We start from the raw sequence: 21,259 nt of genomic DNA, 5'->3' as shown, positions 1-21,259 counted from the left end.
TCTAGTTTCAGACCGCAGCATAAATCAGTTATTTGACTGCATTTGAAAATTATAATCTGGCTTTCTGTGTTTTTCAGTAAAGGTTTCTGTGTCCCTGTGTGGCAGCAGCTCCAGTCCATCTGAATCATTTATTAGTAAAAAGACAAACCAGGCGGTTTATGAAGCCAGATCTTGTTTTCTTTATTGATTCTTTCTGGCGACAGAAAACGAACCGTCGGTACATGAAGGTCTCCATGGTGGCCAGGATGTGACACGGCAGTCTTTGGCACTTCCTATTCTAAACAAACATGCTGACAGATCATCATCTGTTCTTTTGTCAAACCAAACGACTCAAATCACAAAGGAAACAACAAGCAGGTCAGGATGATGTGGATCTTCAGAGTGTAGAAAAGTAAAACCGAGCGTTTGGATTGGGTGGCAGCTTCCTGCGGCGCCAGGCGGCTCTGTGTGCTCCAGGTCAGCAGGTCAACAGGTCAGCAGGTCGGAGCTCTGCAGACGACTTACAGCAAAACCGACAGGATGACCATTCTGAGCTGCAAGGAAACCAGCTAGACATGATCCCATGAGGTTCAGGGTGGAAGTGAAGAGCTGCGTCAGGTGAGAGACGCACCAACCAGGATTTTCTCTCAGCTCAAACTTAAATTTACATTTTGAGACTGAAAACAGAAATCTAAGATAAAACTGAGGAATTAAATGCATTATTGATCCAGATTTCCTGCTCTCTGATTGGCTGAATGATCCAGATTTCCTGCTCTCTGATTGGTGCATCTCCAGCTGCATAATTATTTCTATAATCTGCATGTTTCTGCAGATCAGCTGCTTCAAAAACAAACATTTCACAGTTTCTTCGCCGTTTCCTCCTCGTTCATTTTCAGAGGTTTATGAAGATGATCTGGTTTAAAATCCTGACATGAAACATTATTTACCTCTACAGTCATGCTGTTTATAAAAATGATATGTAGCAACAGAAAAGTGGTCCTTATTTAATGTCTCTGACATTGAATTTACAAAAGTTAAGATGAGTCCAGTGCTTCATCTGCTGCTGGGTGAGCTCCAGGATTTCATCCTCACACTTTTTACTTTTCTTTTGTTCGAAGCTCAAAGTAAAGAACATTTTAAAACCCGAAGCACAGAAAACATCACAACAGTAAAAAGTTTGAACAGAAGCTGAAAAGATTTTGTTTTATAGCTGCAATGAAGAGCAGACGAGTCAAAACATTATGACCAGGAATTAAAGACATGAATTATTCTGCTCATGATTCCTGGTTCAGATCTAAACTTTTAGATCAGAAGCTCGACGCTCCGCTGGGTTTTTAACCGTTAAATAAGAAACTGAACTGATTGGATCTGAAACGACTCGTTCGTGAACTGTTGCCATAGAAACCAGTTTCAGTTCTAGACGACAGTGGTCATAATGTTGTGGCTCAAAACTCTTTTTCTTTGTTTTTTGCTATCTTACAGATTAAAGCCGCATTTCTCTCCTCCTACTAGAATCATGTAGAACACCAGACAGTCGGGTCAGAACCAGCCAGCATGCTCGGCAGAACGTCCACAGAAACATGGAAATTGAAAACACAACAAACTAAATAACAGTAACACTAAAACTCATAAAGTGCAAGCCAACAACTTCTGAACGTAGAAGGGAAAAATTCATAAGACGATTCTGCTGGGAAAGTCGGAATGTAGATTTAGGAAAATGATTATGGGTCACCGAGATGATCCGATTGATTCCCAACTTCATATTAAACATCATAGACTGAACACACACACACACACACACACACACACACGCACACACACCCCGACGATATCAATAAATACTGGAAAGACGAAAAATAAAACTCTGGTTTTTCATCAGCTGTGATCCAAAAACAAACTACTGGGAATCGTCCAGAACCAGAACCAGAGCAGACCTTTGATCCGGTTCTGGTCCAGGTTCAGAGCAGATGACCCGTCTGACCACAGAACCCGTCACATCCGGGTCTGAGGGCGGCGCCGGGGCACCATGGTGACAGATCCATAATTCAGCCTGAAGATGCTCCGAGGAAAAACTAAAGTAACGTTTATAGAGACACAAACAAAAAGCAACAGGAATAATCTGAGTTATTTAGTTTGTAGGAAAAGGAAAAAATAGGATTCATTTTTCAGAATCATGTTTTCACCATGTTGTCATTCAGTCACAGATTTAAAGTAACTAAACGGTTTGAAACTGGGAGATTGTCAGTGAAGTGACAACATGCTGAAAATCTGACTTTAAAAACTTAGAAATAGCCCAAATTATTCCTGATAATGTTTGTCTGTAGCTTTATAAAACGGCTCGTCTTCAGTTCCATATATTATTAAATATTAAATTCATTACACACAATGTGACTAATTTCAAGCATTTCTTTTGCTTTTTCATTTTCGTCTGATTACGACCGAATGAAAGCCGATCATTAAATCCGGCCAATCAGAAGGCTTTTTACTGGAATGTTCTGGTTTGGACCAGCAGGCAGTTACTGACGCCTTCCACCAGGAGGCCCTAATTACATATAAATGGAAAGTTGAGTGGAGGGAAAAAGTGTGCACCAGTAACACGGAGGGAAATAAATTCTTGAAATCCATCAGTGTGTGAAGAATCTGTCTGAGTTTCAGGACCCTTAAATTAAAACTCTGAATGTTTCACCTCCTGTAGCCAGAGCGCTGCGTCCCACTAGAGGGCGCTGTGAAGGTTTTGTGCTTTTATCTCTGCAGAGAAGAACTAATGACATGGATTTACTCACAGCAATAAGAGAAACTCTAAGACTCACAGAGGAACCAGATGATCTGGTTAAGAACCTGGAATAAATGGAGCGAACCTGAATGCATCTCAGCCCGTCAGCTGATAAACAAACCTCCAGGTGTCACTGCGAAACCGACGGCAACAATAAATAAATATAAAACAACCCATTGTGAATGTTTGTGTTGATCTGGCTCAGTGGAGACGACTCGGGGTCGTCCGGAGACGACTCGGGTCGCGTTATGACGACTCGGGGTCACGTTATGACAACTCAGGGTCGCATTATGACGACTCGGGGTCGTCCGGAGACGACTCGGGTCGCATTATGACGACTCGGGGTCGCGTTATGATGACTCGGGGTCGTCTCGAGACGACTCGGGTCGCGTTATGATGACTTGGGGTCGTCCGGAGACGACTCAGGTCGCGTTATGACGACACGGGGTCGTCCGGAAACGACTCGGGGTCGCGTTATGACGACTCGGGGTCGTCCGGAGACCACTCGGGGTCGCGTTAAGACGACTCGGGGTCATCTGGAGACGACTCGGGTCGCGTTATGATGACTTGGGGTCGTCCGGAGACGACTCGGGTCGTGTTATGATGACTTGGGGTCGTCCGGAGACGACTCGGGTCGCGATATGACGACACGGGGTCATCCGGAAACGACTCGGGGTCGTGTTATGACGACTCGGGGTCGTCCAGAGACAACTCGGGTCGCGTTGAGACGACTCGGGGTCATCTGGAGACGACTCAGGTCACGTTATGACGACTCGGGTCGCGATGAGACGACTCGGGGTCGTCCGGAGACAACTCGGGTCGCGTTGAGACGACTCGGGGTCATCTGGAGACGACTCAGGTCACGTTATGACGACTCGGGTCACATTGAGACGACTTGGGTCACGTTGAGACGACTCGGGGTCGTCCGGAAACGACTCGGGGTCGCGTTATGACGACTCGGGGTCGTCCGGAGACCACTCGGGGTCGCATTAAGACGACTCGGGGTCATCTGGAGACGACACGGGTCGCGTTATGACGACTCGGGGTCGCGTTGAGACGACTCGGGGTCGTCTGGAGACGACTTGGGTCGCGTTGAGACGACTCGGGGTCGTCTGGAGACGACTCGGGTCGCGTTGAGACGACTCGGGGTCGTCTGGAGACGACTCAGGTCACGTTATGACGACTCGGGGTCGTCCGGAGACAACTCGGGTCGCGTTGAGACGACTCGGGGTCATCTGGAGACGACTCAGGTCACGTTATGACGACTCGGGTCACATTGAGACGACTTGGGTCACGTTGAGACGACTCGGGGTCGTCCGGAGACAACTCGGGTCGCGTAGAGACGACTCGGGGTCATCTGGAGACGACTCAGGTCACGTTATGACGACTTGGGTCACATTGAGACGACTCAGGTCACGTTATGACGACTTGGGTCACATTGAGACGACTCGGGGTCGTCCGGAGACAACTCGGGTCGCGTTGAGACGACTCGGGGTCATCTGGAGACGACTCAGGTCACATTGAGACGACTTGGGTCACGTTGAGACGACTCTTCCTGGTGACAGACGGGAGCGTCGCTCCTGCTTCCAGAGGAAATGACGGACGGGACGAACAAAAGATTACCTTCATACTACAAAGGAAAGAACAGAGCGGGTTCTGGTTCTGGTTCTGGTTGAGTCCAGTGCGGAGGCGCTAGTAGCTCTCCAGCGAATCGTCCCAGAATAAGCTCTGAACGTCCAGCATGGCGGCCAGCTCCAGAACCTGCTTCTGCAGCAGAACGCTCTCCACCGTGTCCTGCTTCGGCAGCTCCGGGTACGACTCCGGGAAGCTCCGGGATTCCTGCCAACAGAGGGCGGCGGTGAGTCCGACCGGTCCCGACCGGAACTGGCTTCATGTTTAATTTACTTTTATTAATAAACTGTTTAAATTAGCAGATTGGCTCATTTAAACTGCTGCTCTACTGCAGAGTTGGTGTTTAGGTCGCCTTTTATTTTAAACACTGAATTCTGCAGCACGTCTACATGGTCAGGTTGTCAAAGTCAAGCTAGCATAGCTAACCTACTTCCCTCTCCCTCCTTATTTGTTTTTAATTAAAACTTTTCCTGACCTCCTTATCTAGTTTCTTAATGTTGACTATTAGTAGCTCTGCGTTCCTTTACCTTTAATAAATCACATTTAGCTCATGATGTTGACAACCTGGCAGCTAAAGTCAATGCTAGTCATCATCACCGAGTCGCTGCTACGTGTCTGCAGCAGCAAAAACATTAAAAATCAATCTGAGTATTTCAAATCCATTCAGAACTATCAAGGAATTGCGATTTGATTTTCCTGCACATTTCTGTCTCCGTAGAGAAGCAGCCACTCACCCGGAACAGCTTATGTAGCCTCAGCGTCGCCGAGCAGAACACGAACCGGATCAGGAGCAGCCGCAGGAACTCGTCACCGAAGAACTGCAGGAAGGCCTGATCTGCAGAGACGAGGAGCGTGAGTTCACGTCCGGCAGCGCCAGGCTCAGCCGCTCGGACCAGTAGGACCGGGTCGGACCCGATTGGACCCGCTAGACCCACTCGGACCTACCGATGCTCCGGGATCGGGTCAGCATCTGGCCGATGTCCCGGAACACCTTCCTCAGGAAGTCCTGCGCGTTCTCCCACAGGCCGCGCCGCAGGCTGCTCAGGCCGCAGACGGAGGAGAAGCCCAGCAGAGGAGAGTACAGGAAGAGCGTGAAGAGGCTGCCGCGCTGAGACTGATCTGGACCGGAACCAGAACCACAGGGAGAACCGTGAACACCGAGCCTGCAGAACCCGGCAGCAGACAGAAGCAGAAACTCACCCTGGACGCTCTTTGGGTAAACGGTCGGGGACAGCAGACACACCAGCGGCTGGCCGAACAGGTTGGAGAAGTTCTGATCGGATCGGACACAGGAGGATTAAAACGGGCCCAGAAAGAACCAGAACCCGGCCAGAACCGGCAGGTCCACCCACCTTATAGGCGGTGCTGTTTGAGGAATCCACGATGATGAAGAGCGGCTTCCGGGTGAAAGGAAACAGATCTCCAGGATGAAGGCTGCGGCAGAAACAAGCATCAGAACCTGGTTCTGACCAGTAACCGGTCCAGTCTCCATCCGACTCACCAGTGCATCTCTTTCTGGGCTTGGTTCCTCTTCTGGACCGTCTCCCCGTTCACCACGTCCCTGTTGGTGTTGGTCAGAACGCCGCCGAAGTCATACGGACCTGCTGGGGTAAACGGACCCAACAGAACCAGATTTAATCTGGATCGGACCGGATTACCAGAACCACTCCAGATTAAATCCAGGTTTAATCTGGACTTTTAGTTCATTCCACCAGAATTCATCCTGATGATCAGCTGGAGAAACGGACAAGCAGAATCTGTGTCCGTCACCATGGTTACAGCAGGTCTTAAAGGTGTACACACCTAATATGGAGCTAAATTGGGGCCAAACAGTTTGCTAAAAAAAAAAAGTGAAACTGAAAATGAGTTTTGAACTATTTGAAGTTTATGGCAGTGAGACTTCGTCCTCCGTCGATGTTAGCGGATGTCGCTTCTGCGTCACATTTCTGGGCGAACCAGAAACACGATACAAAGGTTGTAGCAGATTTATTGAATTATTTACATTAAAATTTTAACGCATTAAAACCCATGTCATTAATTCATTTAATTTAACGCATTAAAGTCCCACCATAACTAAAACATGACATGAGCCTCCCTAACAATCAGTCCAGGTTCATTTTACCTCAAAACTTGTAATTTGAACCAAGACACATTCAAAATGGTTCTGACCCAGAAGAAGATCAAAAATATTATTTATGGAGTTCAAATTAAATGGTTTCTAAATCTTAATCTGTTTTAATGAATCTGTTCACTGCAGATTAATTTAGAAGTCTGAATGTTAACTGTAATTAATTGTTGGCTCAAGTTTAAATATTATGTTTTAGTTCAACAACGACTGTTTTGCACATTTAAGGCCATGATTTAGCTCCATACATAATCAATATATATAAGGTTTTATTATGAAAAGTCACATCCCAACACTTCCTCTGTAATTTAACCTGTAAAATTCACCTGAAAGAAAAACTAATCTGTTAGAAAACATCCTGATCCAGGTTCCAGAATGAATCCGTCTGATTCGTCTTCAGACTCACTTCCTGACCTGCTGACCTGTTGACCTCCTGACCTGTTGACCTCCTGACCTGCTGACCTCCTGGCGTCCTCAGAGACGTCCAGGTTTACGAGGACACGTCTTCCCTCCCTGCCTGTTCTGTACTCACTGTTCTGCTTCCAAACAGAAGATTTGTTTGTTTCCAGCTGAATAATCCAGGATTATTTATCAGATTATGGTAAGTTTAACCTGTGGATCGTTTCTGTATCCATTGTAGTTCAGTGAATAAATTATATTTCATGGTTTAACTGTTCAGGTTGAGGAAGGAGTGAGGAGGAAACAATCTGCTCCAGGTTTTACCTTCGTAGTCTAAATGTGTCGCTGGGAAAACTCCAGTAGCTGATAGATAGACCAGCAGGACGCTGTTGGCAGGAAGTTCCTGGAAAAATCACAAAAATCCAAATACTGAAGATAATCTGAAGCACAGAGAAGAGGGAGGAAACCTGACCTGAAATTATTCAGAAGGTTTTACAATCATTTAACACAAACTGAAGAAAAGAAGCTGTGAGTCGTTCCTGACAGGAATCCCATCAGGAATCCCGTCAGGAATCCCATCAGGAATCCCATCAGGAATCCCGTCAGGAATCCCATCAGGAATCCCGTCAGGAATCCCGTCAGGAATCCCATCAGGAATCCCGTCAGGAATCCTGTCAGGAATCCCATCAGGAATCCCGTCAGGAATCCCGTCAGGAATCCCATCAGGAATCCCATCAGGAATCCCGTCAGGAATCCCATCAGGAATCCCATCAGGAATCCCGTCAGGAATCCCGTCAGGAATCCCGTCAGGAATCCCATCAGGAATCCCGTCAGGAATCCCGTCAGGAATCCCATCAGGAATCCCGTCAGGAATCCCGTCAGGAATCCCGTCAGGAATCCCATCAGGAATCCCGTCAGGAATCCCATCAGGAATCCCGTCAGGAATCCCATCAGGAATCCCATCAGGCTGACCTTGAAGGAAGCCGACAGGAATGTGTAGAGCTGGCTGAAGGTCGGTTTGTACAGCAGGTATTTATGGGGGTTTTCTCTCTTGGCTGGTTTCTCATTCGGCTCCTGGAGGAAGAACATCATCATCATCACCACCATCATCATCATCATCACCACCACCATCACCACCATCATCATCATTACCATCATCGTCATCACCATCATCATCATCATCGTCATCACCATCATCATCATCATCGTCATCACCATCATCATCATCATCGTCATCACCATCATCATCATCATCATCATCACCATCATCGTCATCATGAGGCATCAGAACCATGACGGACTACAAACACAGCACTCAGCTGACCAGCCGCGACCCCACCCTGCCTGACACCTTAAACAGTTTCTTTGCCCGCTTTGACACGGCGGGCAGCAGAGAAGCCGCACATCTACCCCAACTGGAAGAGCAGCACCAGCACCTCGTCCTACAGAAGCATCAGGTGACGTCCACCCTGAGGAGGATCAACACCCACAAAGCTCCAGGACCGGACAAGGTGTCAGGCCAGACGCTGAAAACCTGCGCCGACCAGCTGGCAGGAGTGTTTCTGGACATTTTCAATCTGTCCCTGCAGCTCGCCATGGTTCCTGAGTGCCTCAAGTCTTCCCCCATCATCCCTGTACCGAAGAAGAGGTCCATCACCAGCCTGAACGATTACCGGCCCGTCGCTCTGACCCCGGTGATCATGAAGTGCTTTGAGAGGATTCTTCTGAGGTACATCAGAGACTTCATCCCCGCAAACCTGGACAGCCTTCAGTTCGCCTACAGAGCGAACCGGTCAACAGAGGATGCTGTCTCCATCACTCTGCACACAGCCCTGACCCATCTGCAGCATCCCAACACCTACGTCAGGATGCTATTTGTAGACTTCAGCTCAGCATTTAATACCGTCATCCCAGACAAGCTGGTGCTGAAGCTACTCGAGGTGGGGCTGCCCGCTTCACTGTGCCACTGGATCAGAGACTTCCTCACCAACAGGCCTCAGTGGTGAGAATAAGTGGCTCAACATCGTCCCCACTGGTCCTCAACACAGGCACGCCGCAGGGCTGTGTGCTCAGCCCAGCTCTCTTCACCCTGTTTACAAACGACTGCGTGGCCATCCACCCCACCAACACAGTCGTGAAGTTCGCGGACGACACAACAGTAGTGGGTCTCATTTCAGACAACAACGAGACCCACTACAGAGAGGAGATTCTGCAGCTCACTCAGTGGTGTTCAGCCAACAACTTGGTGCTGAACACAGGGAAGACCAAGGAGGTCATTGTGGATTACAGAAGGTCCAGGAGGACGGATCACACTCCCCTTCTCATAGATGGAGAAGTGGTGGAACGTGTGGACAACATCAAGTTCCTGGGCCTCCACATCACGTCTGACCTCTCCTGGAACACAAACACCTCCCACCTGGTGAAGAAAGCACAACAAAGGCTCTTCTTCCTCAGGAAACTGAGACGGGCTGGACTTTCCTCACTGCTGCTCGTGAACTTTTACAGGGCGATGATCGAGAGCATCCTCTGCCTCAACATGACTGTGTGGTATGGTAGCTGCACAGCACTGGAGAGGAAACAACTGACACGGGTGGTGAGAACAGCACAAGGCATTGTGGGATGCCCCCTCCCAGACCTGGACTCCATTTACACAGACCGGGTCAAGAAGAGAGCTGGATCCATAGCCATGGATTCCAGCCACCCGGGCCACAGACTGTTTGTGCCGCTGCCATCAGGCAAGCGGTACAGGAATATACGGACTACAACAAACAGACTGAGAAACAGTTTCTTCCCCACAGCCGTCAGAGCCATTACTCCCTGCCGTCCCCCCTCCCACACATATCATAACCTCGCAGTCATACATACATATCCCCCACCCCCACACAGCCATATTGTTCTGCACTTTGCACTGTCACATCATCTGTACTTTGCCATAATTGGACCTGCTGCTACTTCTTTGGATGGTTGAGTGCCTTTAGTTAATTTAGTTGTATATATTGTTATTATTATTATTGTGCGTTTGTTTATTTTATTTATTGTATATATTTGACTTTTTGCACGGGAGCTGCAATGGAAATTTCGTTGAATTCTGTTCAGTGACAATAAATGCTATCTAATCATCACCACCATCATCACCATCATCATCACCATCATCACCATCATCATCACCATCATCACCACCATCATCATCACCACCATCATCACCATCATCATACTGGTTTAACACCAGAACCGTCCCACATGAGGAGGAACTTCGATTCAGAACTGATCACCTCTGAACTCTTTCTGTGAACTGATCTGGTTTTTATCTGGATTTGAATTATTGATCTTCACAATATCAGAAAATCTACTGATGGCAATAATCCTGGTAAATATTGAACCAGGATTATTGATCCGAAATATTCTGTTAATTGATCTCCAGAGAAGAAAGGAAGCAGGAAGCTCCATGTGGAGTTCCTCAGGGCTCCGTTCTCACTAATCTAGTTATTACTCATTAACCAGCTGATGTCACGAAGAGCAACGAGTTCAGGAAATCCTTCATGTTGCCATGGAAACATTTCAGTTTGTAATCAGATTCATCAATATTTCAATGTGAAAGAAGAACCAATCAGGCGTCTGCAGCTCTTCACCAGCTAAAACCAGGAAGTGGATGAAGCTTTCACTGCCTCACCTGTAAAGGTCAAAGGTCATCCGTTCTCACCGTTTGAGTTGGAATAAATGAACCTTTTGTTTCTTTATTGGACCTGTTTGTCTGTAAACGCGTTCAGCCAGAAACCCACCAGCGTTGCCTGTTTGGACGTCTGCGTTGCCAGGTTGACGGGTTCCCTCTCTAGAGCCTGGAGCATCCGGAACATGTCGACGGTCAACTCACTGAACTTGACCTGCAGGAAGCAGCAGCATTAAGGACAGCAGGTCAGACTGAGTTAGGATGAAACTCTCTGCTCCGTCATTCCTGCTGTGGAGGTTTAAACGGATTCGGGTCGGTTCTGAAGAATCTTTCTGTTCAACTTGTGGAGGAAACTGTTTGTTTTCTGATAAAAACAAACTTGTTTCCAGTTTTGTTCCAGTCGTCGTGTGAAACGACTCAGACCCCAGCAGGTAACCAGCAGAAAGCTGCCAAAGGTACCGAGTCCCAGTGAGGTTCTGGGCCCAGCGGGTCAGAACCTGGTTGTTGCAGTTGCCGACGATCAGGGCGTCGGCGAGGACCAGCTGGCCGACCACCATGCCCTGCTCCAGCGGGGGAACGCTGCCGTCCTGCAGCCGGTTGCTGGTCACCAACACCGAGTTGTTGTCGTTCAGAACCACGGCCGGGTCGGCCTGTTCACACAAACAGAACACAGGGTGAACCCGACCGAGCCTGCGACGGTCAGAGGTCACCCGGGGTCAGAGGTTACCTCGATGAAAGCCGCCACTTCCTGCAGAACCAGGTTCCACTCCAGCTGGTCCTCCGTGTTGAAGCGCTGGGTGTAGTCTTCGATCTCCTCCGATAACTCCTGCAGACGGATCAAATTAGAAAACCCCAGACCGGAACCACAGACCGGGTCGTGCTCTGACACCATCAGCATCCGGACCTTCACCAGAACTTTGACCAGGTCCATCTTGTTGAGCAGTAAACACACGACGATGTAGCGAGCGTAGTAGCGGAGCTTCTTCACCACCAGTTCAGGCCTGTTAAAGACAGTCCATCCATCAGAGCTACAGCAGACGGCGCCGCGGACCGGACCGGACCGGGCCGGGCCTGACCTGTCCTCCTTGTTGACCTGGTAGTAGTAGGAGCGCTGGCGGATGGCCGAGTAGAAGGAGAAGGCTTCGTTCAGGTAGCTGGTCTCTGAGGTCCGGAGGCTGCAGGAGAAACATCAACACGTTCCATCTACATCTGATCCGCTAACAGCTAACAGCTAGGCTAATTCTTCATTTAGCGCCTTGCTAATCATTTAGCTTTTCATTTAGCGGACTTAGCTTCCCCTAGTTTAATTTAACCTGCTGATTTACTGGAACATGAAATGATGTAGAAATTAAATTTGCTTTGTGAGGGTTGGAGTTTTTCCAGGGCAGCTGTGTGAACTGAAGTTAGTGCTTTAGCATTAGCTTCCACTAAATGCAGCGTTGGAGTTCTGCAGGGGGCCCAAAGTGGGTCCTGGAGGCCCGGCATCCTGCATGTTTTATTCTCTCCCTGGTACCAACAACCTTCTCAGCAGGTCAAAGTTCTTCTTAAGCCTCTAATGATCCATCATTGGATCCAGGTGAGTTAAACCAGAGAGACTAGAACATGCAGGATGCCGGGCCTCCAGGACCCACTTTGGGCCCCACTGGAGTACTGCTTTACAGTTAGCGTAGCTAGCTTTGTAGCTAGCGGTGCTCTGCTGGTTTTCATGGTCGTGTTTGTTAAAATAAATTTTCTGACAAAATGTGACTCTAAACTTTTGCACCAGTTAATCTGCATCTTTAGAAAATAAATTCTGCTGTAAGACTTTGGTTTATGAACACAACACTGGGTCCAGTTTACTTCTAATGGTTATACTGAAGCTACTGGAAGTAAAGGATTGGGTCGTGGTGTTTTGGACCAAAAGGTCTCCAGACTCACTAGTAGTGGTAGTAGAGCTGTCCGATCTTGGAGGCCACCTCTCCGATCTGCCATCTCTTCAGGCCGTACCTGGTATCCAGAACCTGCCTGTCGACACGAAAACAAACCCGTAATCTGAGGGGGAGGCCGCATCCGGCCGCATCCGGCCGCATCCGGCCACATCCGGCCGCATCCAGCCGCATCCAGCCACATCCGGCCGCATCCAGCCACATCCAGATGCGGCCGGATGCGGCCGGATGTGGCCACATCCAGCCACATCCGGCCGCATCCGGCCACATCCAGCCGCATCCAGCCGCATCCGGCCACATCCTGCCACATCCGGCCGCATCCAGCCACATCCTGCCACATCCAGCCACATCCTGCCACATCCGGCCGCATCCAGCCACATCCTGCCACATCCGGCCACATCCGGCCGCATCCAGCCACATCCAGCCGCATCCGGCCACATCCGGCCGCATCTGGCCACATCCGGCCGCATCCAGCCACATCCAGCCATATCCTGCCACATCCGGCCGCATCCAGCCACATCCGGCCACATCCAGCTACATCCAGATGCGGCCGCATCCGGCCACATCCGGCCGCATCCAGCCGCATCCGGCCACATCCTGCCACATCCGGCCGCATCCAGCCACATCCAGCCACATCCAGCCACATCCAGCCACATCCAGCCACATCCAGCCACATCCAGATGCGGCCGGATGCGGCCGGATGTGGCCACATCCAGCCACATCCGGCCGCATCCGGCCACATCCAGATGCGGCGGGATGCGGCCGGATGTGGCCACATCCAGCCACATCCAGCCACATCCGGCCGCATCCGGCCACATCCAGCCACATCCAGCCACATCCAGCCGCATCCAGCCACATCCAGCCGCATCCGGCCACATCCAGCTACATCCAGCCACATCCGGCCGCATCCGGCCACATCCAGCCGCATCCTGCCACATCCGGCCGCATCCAGCCGCATCCGGCCACATCCTGCCACATCCGGCCGCATCCAGCCACATCCAGCCACATCCGGCCGCATCCGGCCACATCCAGCCGCATCCAGCCACATCCGGCCGCATCCAGCCACATCCAGATGCGGCCGGATGCGGCCGGATGTGGCCACATCCAGCCACATCCGGCCGCATCCGGCCACATCCAGCCGCATCCTGCCACATCCGGCCGCATCCAGCCACATCCGGCCACATCCAGCTACATCCAGATGCGGCCGCATCCAGCCACATCCAGCCACATCCGGCCGCATCCGGCCACATCCAGCCGCATCCAGCCACATCCGGCCGCATCCAGCCACATCCAGATGCGGCCGGATGCGGCCGGATGTGGCCACATCCAGCCACATCCGGCCGCATCCAGCCACATCCGGCCGCATCCAGCCACATCCTGCCACATCCGGCCGCATCCAGCTACATCCTGCCACATCCAGCCACATCCGGCCGCATCTGGCCGCATCCTGCCACATCCGGCCGCATCCAGCCACATCCGGCCACATCCAGCCACATCCGGCCACATCCGGCCACATCCGGCCGCATCCAGCTACATCCTGCCACATCCAGCCACATCCAGCCACATCCGGCCACATCCAGCCACATCCGGCCACATCCGGCCACATCCGGCCGCATCCAGCCACATCCAGCCACATCCAGATGCGGCCGGATGCGGCCACATCCAGCCGCATCCTGCCGCATCCGGCCGCATCCAGCCACATCCAGCTACATCCAGATGCAGCCGGATGCGGCCACATCCAGCCGGATCCTGCCGCACGGTCAGCCGAGCCACAGCGGGGGAGACGGGACTCACCGGTGCTGCTGCTGGAACTTCCACAGCTTGGTGTAAACGTCGAAGGTCCGGCCAAAGTACGACTGCCACTGCTTGTGTCCGTACTGAGGAAGGTCTCTGCAGCCGGGAGGAAGAGGAGGAGCGACAAGGTCTGAGTGGAACCACATGAGGCAGCGGGTAGGGAACGGCGGGGGAACAACGCTGGGGGAACAACGCTGGAGGGAACAACACTGGAGGGAACAACGCTGGGGAACATTGTAGGGACATTTTGATATATGTTATATAGTAAACATATATAAAAATGACCTTTACATATAGTAATAAACATTTCCACATATCACCTCTGATGTCCACTGGACTCTCAGTTGTCATGTCAACTGTTTGGGATTCCCCTCCGTTCTTACGTCACCGCGCTTTCTGATTGGCTACCTGTCACATTCAAGAGGCTGCTTTTCGCTCCCAGTCAGTAAAAACCCAACAGGCTGGATAATCAAACATGTTGAATGTCTGACTTTAGATGGGAGCGGTCCGATGTTCTACGTAACACAGGCAGGATAATCACACGATTATCACAAGCGACAATCTTAGAACTCGGAACGTTCTAAGATTGTCATTAGGGGAAAATTGGGGCAAAAATTTTAAATTGTGTCATGTGACCTCCTCCCCACCCGTCCCCCCGGGCCGCAGTAAAATTGCCAAGCCTTGACCGGCGGTGATAAAATGGTTGGGGATCACTGCTGTAGGGAACTCTGGTAGGGAACAACGCCGTAGGGAACGCTGCAGCGTTCTCAGGCGGTTCTTTTGGATCTTTGTTCCCTCTGAGCCTGAAGGAAATCGGAGACGTCCTGCTGCTGCTGCCGGGATTCAGATCGGAGCGTCGCAGCGTCTCTCTCCACTCTGGAGGAATCCTACTCCACTTTCCACTGCGGCTCATTGACGTTTCTGCTCAGCTCCCTGCAGGCTGAGGTCTGGACTTTAACTAGGCCATTGTTTCCCCTGTTGTGGGTTGGTGGTTCTGTTGGTGACCCAGTTTGGCCCAAACCCCAGAGGGACTCCAGCGTCTCCATGTTGGACACGTTGGTGTCCAGAGGACTTTGTCCAGACGCAGCTTTGCTAACCTCAGTCCTGCCGCCATCTTGTTTCTAGAGGCTTTTCAGTCTCCTGACCTTTGACCTCTAGCCTGCTAATCCTCATTAGCGCAACAGTTCACCTTCAGCAATAAAAATGTTAACAGATTTTTGAGCTTTTACTTCCCAGGTGGATAAAACTAATTATGAATCTGGTTTATAGCTCAGATTTGATCTTCTGTAGAATTAATTTTCATGTATTTCTTGTTTTCAGTATTTCATCCTGACTCTCTGTGATGGAAACATTTATAATCCTGCTGAATTATTCTGTGGCTAAAGAAACCTTCATATGAAACAACGATTCTTTATTCGATCACATTATTGTTTCCTGTTTTATTAAAATGAGTTTAACTAAAACATCGTCTTTCATGCAAACCTTATACACATGTTTTGGTTGTGCCCCCAGCTGAAGAGTTTTTGGACAGAGATATTTGTTGTTATATCAGACGTGGTTGGCAGAAAAATTGATCCGAACCCCCAGAGTGTTTTGTTTGGGGTGTTTTCGGGGCCGTCTCCTTTGTCCTCTTCCCAAGAAAATTCTTTGTCCTTTATGACCATTATTGCAAGGAGGATAATTCTTCTTAAATGGAAATCACCACAACCTCCTTCTTTTATACTCTGGTTGAGGAATATTGTTTATTTTCTTAAACTTGAAAAAATTAGGATGTCACTACGGGGTTCCTCTGACAAATTAGCAGAACTCTGGCAGCCATTGCTACGATTGGTTGGTCAAGCTAATTTCCATTCTGTCCCAGTTTAGTCCTTCTTGTCTGTATCTGTCTGCTCATCCTGTGTCCTTTCTCTCGGATTTTCCTTTTCTTATGGTTCCATATTTACTTTCCTGGGGACAAACTGTACTTTCTTTAGGTGTGGCAGAATGCATCTTAATTTTTATTTATTTCAAAACAGTTTTTTTTTCTTGTGTGTTTCCTTGTTCTTATGACTTTTTCTTATTGCCTAGACTGATTGGAGGTCGTTTTGTTGTGTTTTTTTGTTTTTTATAACTTAAGGAAATTGTATGGTTTGTTTTATATGTATCACATTGTAAATGTATGGCTATGCAATTCCTGTTAAAAACCAAATAAACAAAGTTTGAAAAAAAAAAACATCGTCTTTCAAACCAACTGTGTAAAACTGAATGTTGCTTGAATTATTGCTTTCTTTATTATTATCTTTTCACTTTTAATTGTCAGTTAAAGATGAAACCTGAAGTGAAGCAGCTCGCTGTGGTTCTGTGTGGTTCTGTGTGAATGGGTCGGCCTTTCCTTCCTGCTCCGCCCCGCTGACCGGCTGTCAGATCCTGGAGCAGCAGGAAGCGTCCTGCCGCTCCGCACGGCGCGTCCCGCTGCTCGGCGCGGCGCGGCGCACGCTGTGATTTCGGTGCAGAGCCTGCAGGCTAACCGTTAATTTATTCACACATCAGAATCAGAAGCTTCATTTTTCCTGGGATAACTGAACCAAACCTCCCTGACGTGCTGAAGACACGACAAACTTCAGGAAGTTTTCCCAGAAGGGGTCGCGGCTTCCTGGAGGAGCCAATCAGGAGCCGGGATGCTGGACGTACCTGAGCCCATTGAACAGCTGCTTGGATTTATCCAGCAGGTAGCAGAAGTCGGTGACGGTTTTCCGCTCTCCTAGAGGAATATCATCCTCAGTCTCAGCTCCAGTCATGACGTTTCACACCTGAGAACCAACAGGAACCAGAAATATTATCAACAGGAAGAAATGAAAACTCAGATGGATCAAAATGAAGAGTTAAGATCTGATTCATTCGGCTCAGATGAAGTTTTACATCCTGACTTTATTCACCAAAACTCAGCTGTTTAACTTATGTTCAATATTTTCATGTATTATTAACTAGAGTTTTATTCATCCTGAATATTAATTCATTTGTTATCAACAAACATCTTAAATAAAGGAGCTTTGATGGATATTATCTGCTTTATTTCAGTTTTTGTGTATTTTATTGCCTTTATATTGTTTTATTATTAATTATCTCATATTTTAGTTTTTGTTACTTCATTCTTTCAGAATTCATTTTCTAAATATTTTAATAGTTTTATTTTTTCAGATTTTTTCAGATTTAATAAAAACTTTCAATATTTTATTGATCCCAACATGAAAACTTTGTCCAAGCAACACAAAAATAAGGAGTTAAAGAAAATAAAAGATGATAAAATACAATAAATATTAAAAATAAATGAACCAGATAATAACTCTCATAAACTCATGAATCTGTGATGTCATAAGTAGAAGCAGGTCAGATGTTAACCTGCCGTCGGGTCTCCAGGTGTCCTAGTTAAATCACGTGGCGACCGTTTTTAGGCCGACCCAGATTCCCTCCAATCAGGCCCGGCGGGCGGCGGCCATGATTAGCTCCTGCTGCCGAGGCGACCGACTGGACCAGAACTTTAAAACGGTTCTGATGTCGCTCTAAAGAGACCGCATCAGCTGAAGCAGACCCGGAACCGGAACCGGAACCAGAACCAGAACCAGCAGTCACTAATAGATCCATCTGGACCTGTTTTAGTTCCTGTCAGAAGTACAGAGCATCAGACGGCTGGACGCCTCATGAAGCACGAGGCGACAGTGGACTGGAACGCTCTGGTCCCACTGGAACGCTCTGGTCCCACTGGAACGCTCTGGCCCCGGTGGAACGCTCTGGTCCCACTGGAACGCTCTGGTCCCGGTGGGACTCTCTGGTCCCGGTGGAACGCTCTGGTCCCACCTGGGGAACGCTCTGGTCCCGGTGGGACTCTCTGGTCCCGGTGGAACGCTCTGGTCCCGGTGGGACTCTCTGGTCCCAGTGGAACGCTCTGGTCCCACCTGGGGAACGCTCTGGTCCCACCTGGGGAACGCTCTGGTCCCACCAGGGGAACGCTCTGGTCCCGGTGGAATGCTCTGGTCCTACCAGGGGAACGCTCTGGTCCCGGTGGAACGCTCTGGTCCCGGTGGAACGCTCTGGTCCTACCAGGGGAACGCTCTGGTCCCACCAGGGGAACGCTCTGGTCCCGGTGGAACGCTCTGGTCCCGGTGGGACGCTCTGGTCCCGGTGGAACGCTCTGGTCCTACCAGGGGAACGCTCTGGTCCCACCAGGGGAACGCTCTGGTCCCGGTGGAACGCTCTGGTCCCGGTGGGATGCTCTGGTCCCGGTGGAACGCTCTGGTCCCACCAGGGGAACCATGAAGAAAAGAAGCTGGGAACCATGGAAACCAAGGAGTCCACTGCTGGAAAAATGTCATATTTAAAAACAGAAACTTTGATGAATCTGAATATTGGATTAACCCCCAGCGTCGGTCACAAGCTTTGCTTCTGACAACCAGACCAGACGGGCGGCGCCATCAGGCAGAACATCAGCCTCTGGAGCGGGACTACCGGACCCCCGGTTCTCCCAGTCCCCCCAGGCTGCCAGTCTACTGGTGCTGTCCCAGTTCTCCATCTGACCCTGAAGAGGCAGAGCAGCGTCTGGATCCCTCAACATGTCAGGATGAATCTCATCCAGTCCGGTGCCACTGGGAGGACGAGACTTGACCTTGAGCTGACCTTTCCCCCAGTCCTCCCAGTCCTCCCAGTCCTCACACCCTGCCTGTCCAACATCCTGGGACAAAATGTTCCTCACATCATAAATAACCGTTTCCATATTTTACAGTGACTCATAAATGATACTGAATACTAACCATGTAGCATAGCTATGCTACTGCTAGAACAGCTATGGTAATGCTAGCACAGCTAGTACTAGATATGCTAGCATATGACATTATATGCTGAAATAGCAATGATACAGTTTGTAGCATATTAGGGCTGAAACTATTAATCCAATCGATTATTAAAATAATCATCAGATCATCTGGATTTCAGCTGCAGATGAATCTGTTACTATAAATGATCCAACGTTCACTGAAGGAATCCTGTTGTTGTTTGTTGATTTAAAATGGAATTAATTTATGTCGTTATTTGCATTTTTAAATATTTATAATATCGTATAAAAAGACTTGCATGAAAAATCTGCAGATTGTGTTGATTTTTATAACTAAAACAATCTGCAGCATCTACACAGTCTGGTTCTATAAATGATTCTAGAGCAGCTTGCTCTTCCAGCCCAGTTTATCAACCACAGTCAGAGGCTTCTGAAGATGCACTGCGACACAGACAGCTACAGGAGCTCCTCCATCCCCACAGATACAACCATCTAAGATGAGAGTCACTACAGATCCAGCAGGTCAATAAACTCCAAATTCATTAAACTGGATATAAAGAAACAAACATCTTTATATGTTTGTTTCTAAATTCATCTACAATAAACACAAATCCATTAAAATACAGAATAATATTTAGAAAACCTTTCATCTAATTACAGAACTCAGAAAAGGAGCATTTTAATCTTTTCTGCATGAGGACCAACCTGAACGTGTCCTTAATGAAAACTCAACTTCCTGAGGAAAAACCGGCCTGGACTGGAGCGGCTCCATACGTCACCATGACGTCAGTATCTGACGGTTACAGTCCGATCACTAATCAATCAGTATCAACAGATGACGTTTATGTGGCGTTTGGTCACATGAGGTGATGCTGCTGCACGGCATTATGGGATGTTTGGCTGAAGACGGAGCTGTAAATATATAAACTATCGGTAATAATCATCAACCATAACAGCGGTATTAATATGGGATATCAGTATCGGCTCAGCATTGATACGTCCCAACTGATTACAGATTCTTTACAACAGTTTAAACTTTATTCTACTCAGGTTGAATTCTCACCTCGTTTTTACTTTTGTTTCCTTCCTGAATTTATTTTTTTTGTCAAAAGATGATAAAGGCAAAAGAAAAAAAATTACTTAAAAATGATTTAGATCATTATTTTAGGAAGGTGAAAATTTGACAAATACAGTAACATTTTGTTTTTTTGCATTGTGTATTTACTTTAGGGTTAAAGGTCATCATCACATGGCACCTTTTGCAGACTATGACAATTCTCACACCCTGAGCTTTAAAGATTTTTATGTTTTTTAAATAATTCCCTCATTTTGTGAAGTGGAAGTTGCTCCGCTGATGGAGAATCAGATGAATTCAAACTGTTCCCGTCAGGATGCGGAACGTTCCGGAGGTGAAATGTTGGTGAATCCAGAGGTTTGCTGGGATCTAAACCGGCCTGGGAGTCAGAACATCTGGAGCCGAGCAACACCGAGCGGCCGCTCGGGCCGGTTCCCTCTCACCTCTGCAGCCGAAGATGAGGATGAGGATGGTGGTGAAGAACCGCGGAGATGCTCCTTGTCTCGGATCCGTGCAGAAAAGCCCCGAGCAGCTCCGTGTGAGAAGCCCGGACTCACTAACATCCCACTGGGTCGCAGATCCCGGCCGGACCGCCTGGAGCCACCGGCAGCGCGGAGCCACAGGAGCTGTCTGTCACCGCCGAGAGAGAGGCTCTGGGAGCGGGGGAGGAATCCGGAGGACGGCCGCTGCTCTGCGGCTCCGCTGCTAGCTGCTTCCGGGTCAAACCCTCCACAATAAGAGCCAAACACACAAAGGTTCTTATTGACGCCGAACCTGAGGGAACCAGCCGATCTTAAACCTCAGCTTCAATAAAAACATCAAAACTGGAATGTCATCAGAAAGCGTTATTAATCTTAGTAATTCAGTTCATTACGAATGTTCTTTTAGACCCATTGGTTTGGTTCTGGTCGTTTGGCTGATTCTGGTTCCGCCTGACTGGACTTTATTTATTTATTTGGGTTCCCGTTACTTTCCACTGTTATTAATCTTCATGGGGTCTAAGTGACAAAACACAAAAATATTCATAAGACCATTCCGACAATTACATAAAATATGCACAAGATAATCAAACATCAGATTTTACAA

General features: G+C 48.7%; 1 protein-coding gene across 6 annotated transcripts; it reads right to left on the bottom strand.

Moving 5' to 3' along the window:
* Positions 1-155: 155 nt before the first annotated feature.
* On the bottom strand, positions 156-20,961 carry scai (suppressor of cancer cell invasion). 6 transcript variants are annotated; one of them, XR_004340085.1, is made up of 18 exons: positions 16,965-17,082; positions 16,607-16,796; positions 14,295-14,390; positions 12,493-12,579; positions 11,652-11,750; positions 11,480-11,576; positions 11,303-11,401; positions 11,073-11,225; positions 10,688-10,789; positions 7,881-7,982; positions 7,233-7,311; positions 5,886-5,988; positions 5,737-5,818; positions 5,585-5,657; positions 5,330-5,503; positions 5,119-5,219; positions 3,637-4,591; positions 156-3,122 (listed from the first exon to the last, which is right to left on the bottom strand). XR_004340085.1 is itself a non-coding variant. In XM_032569206.1 (17 exons), exons 2-17 carry the CDS (start codon positions 17,069-17,071, stop codon positions 4,445-4,447), a joined length of 1,698 nt encoding a protein of 565 aa, XP_032425097.1. In that variant the 5' UTR covers positions 17,072-17,083; positions 20,617-20,961; the 3' UTR covers positions 156-4,444. The 6 variants fall into 6 exon arrangements, 4 of the variants coding, with proteins under 4 accessions (XP_032425097.1, XP_032425096.1, XP_032425093.1 ...); XR_004340086.1 differs by having other exon boundaries at positions 4,272-4,591; XM_032569206.1 differs by lacking the exon at positions 16,607-16,796 and adding an exon at positions 20,617-20,961 and having other exon boundaries at positions 156-4,591; positions 5,886-5,985; positions 16,965-17,083.
* Between the last annotated feature and the right edge of the window lie 298 nt (positions 20,962-21,259).

The sequence above is a fragment of the Xiphophorus hellerii genome, chromosome 8 (genome assembly GCF_003331165.1).
Source record: "Xiphophorus hellerii strain 12219 chromosome 8, Xiphophorus_hellerii-4.1, whole genome shotgun sequence".
Taxonomy (NCBI): Eukaryota; Metazoa; Chordata; class Actinopteri; order Cyprinodontiformes; family Poeciliidae; genus Xiphophorus; species Xiphophorus hellerii.
This window is presented reverse-complemented; position numbering and strand designations above follow the sequence as displayed.

Coding starts and splice junctions, on each gene's coding strand:
- scai (XM_032569202.1), bottom strand. Junction 11,577..11,651: donor CAGGTCAACAAGGAGGACAG/GTCAGGCCCGGC, acceptor TGTCTTTAACAG/GCCTGAACTGGTGGTGAAGA. Junction 7,983..10,687: donor CGTCCAAACAGGCAACGCTG/GTGGGTTTCTGG, acceptor TTCTTCCTCCAG/GAGCCGAATGAGAAACCAGC.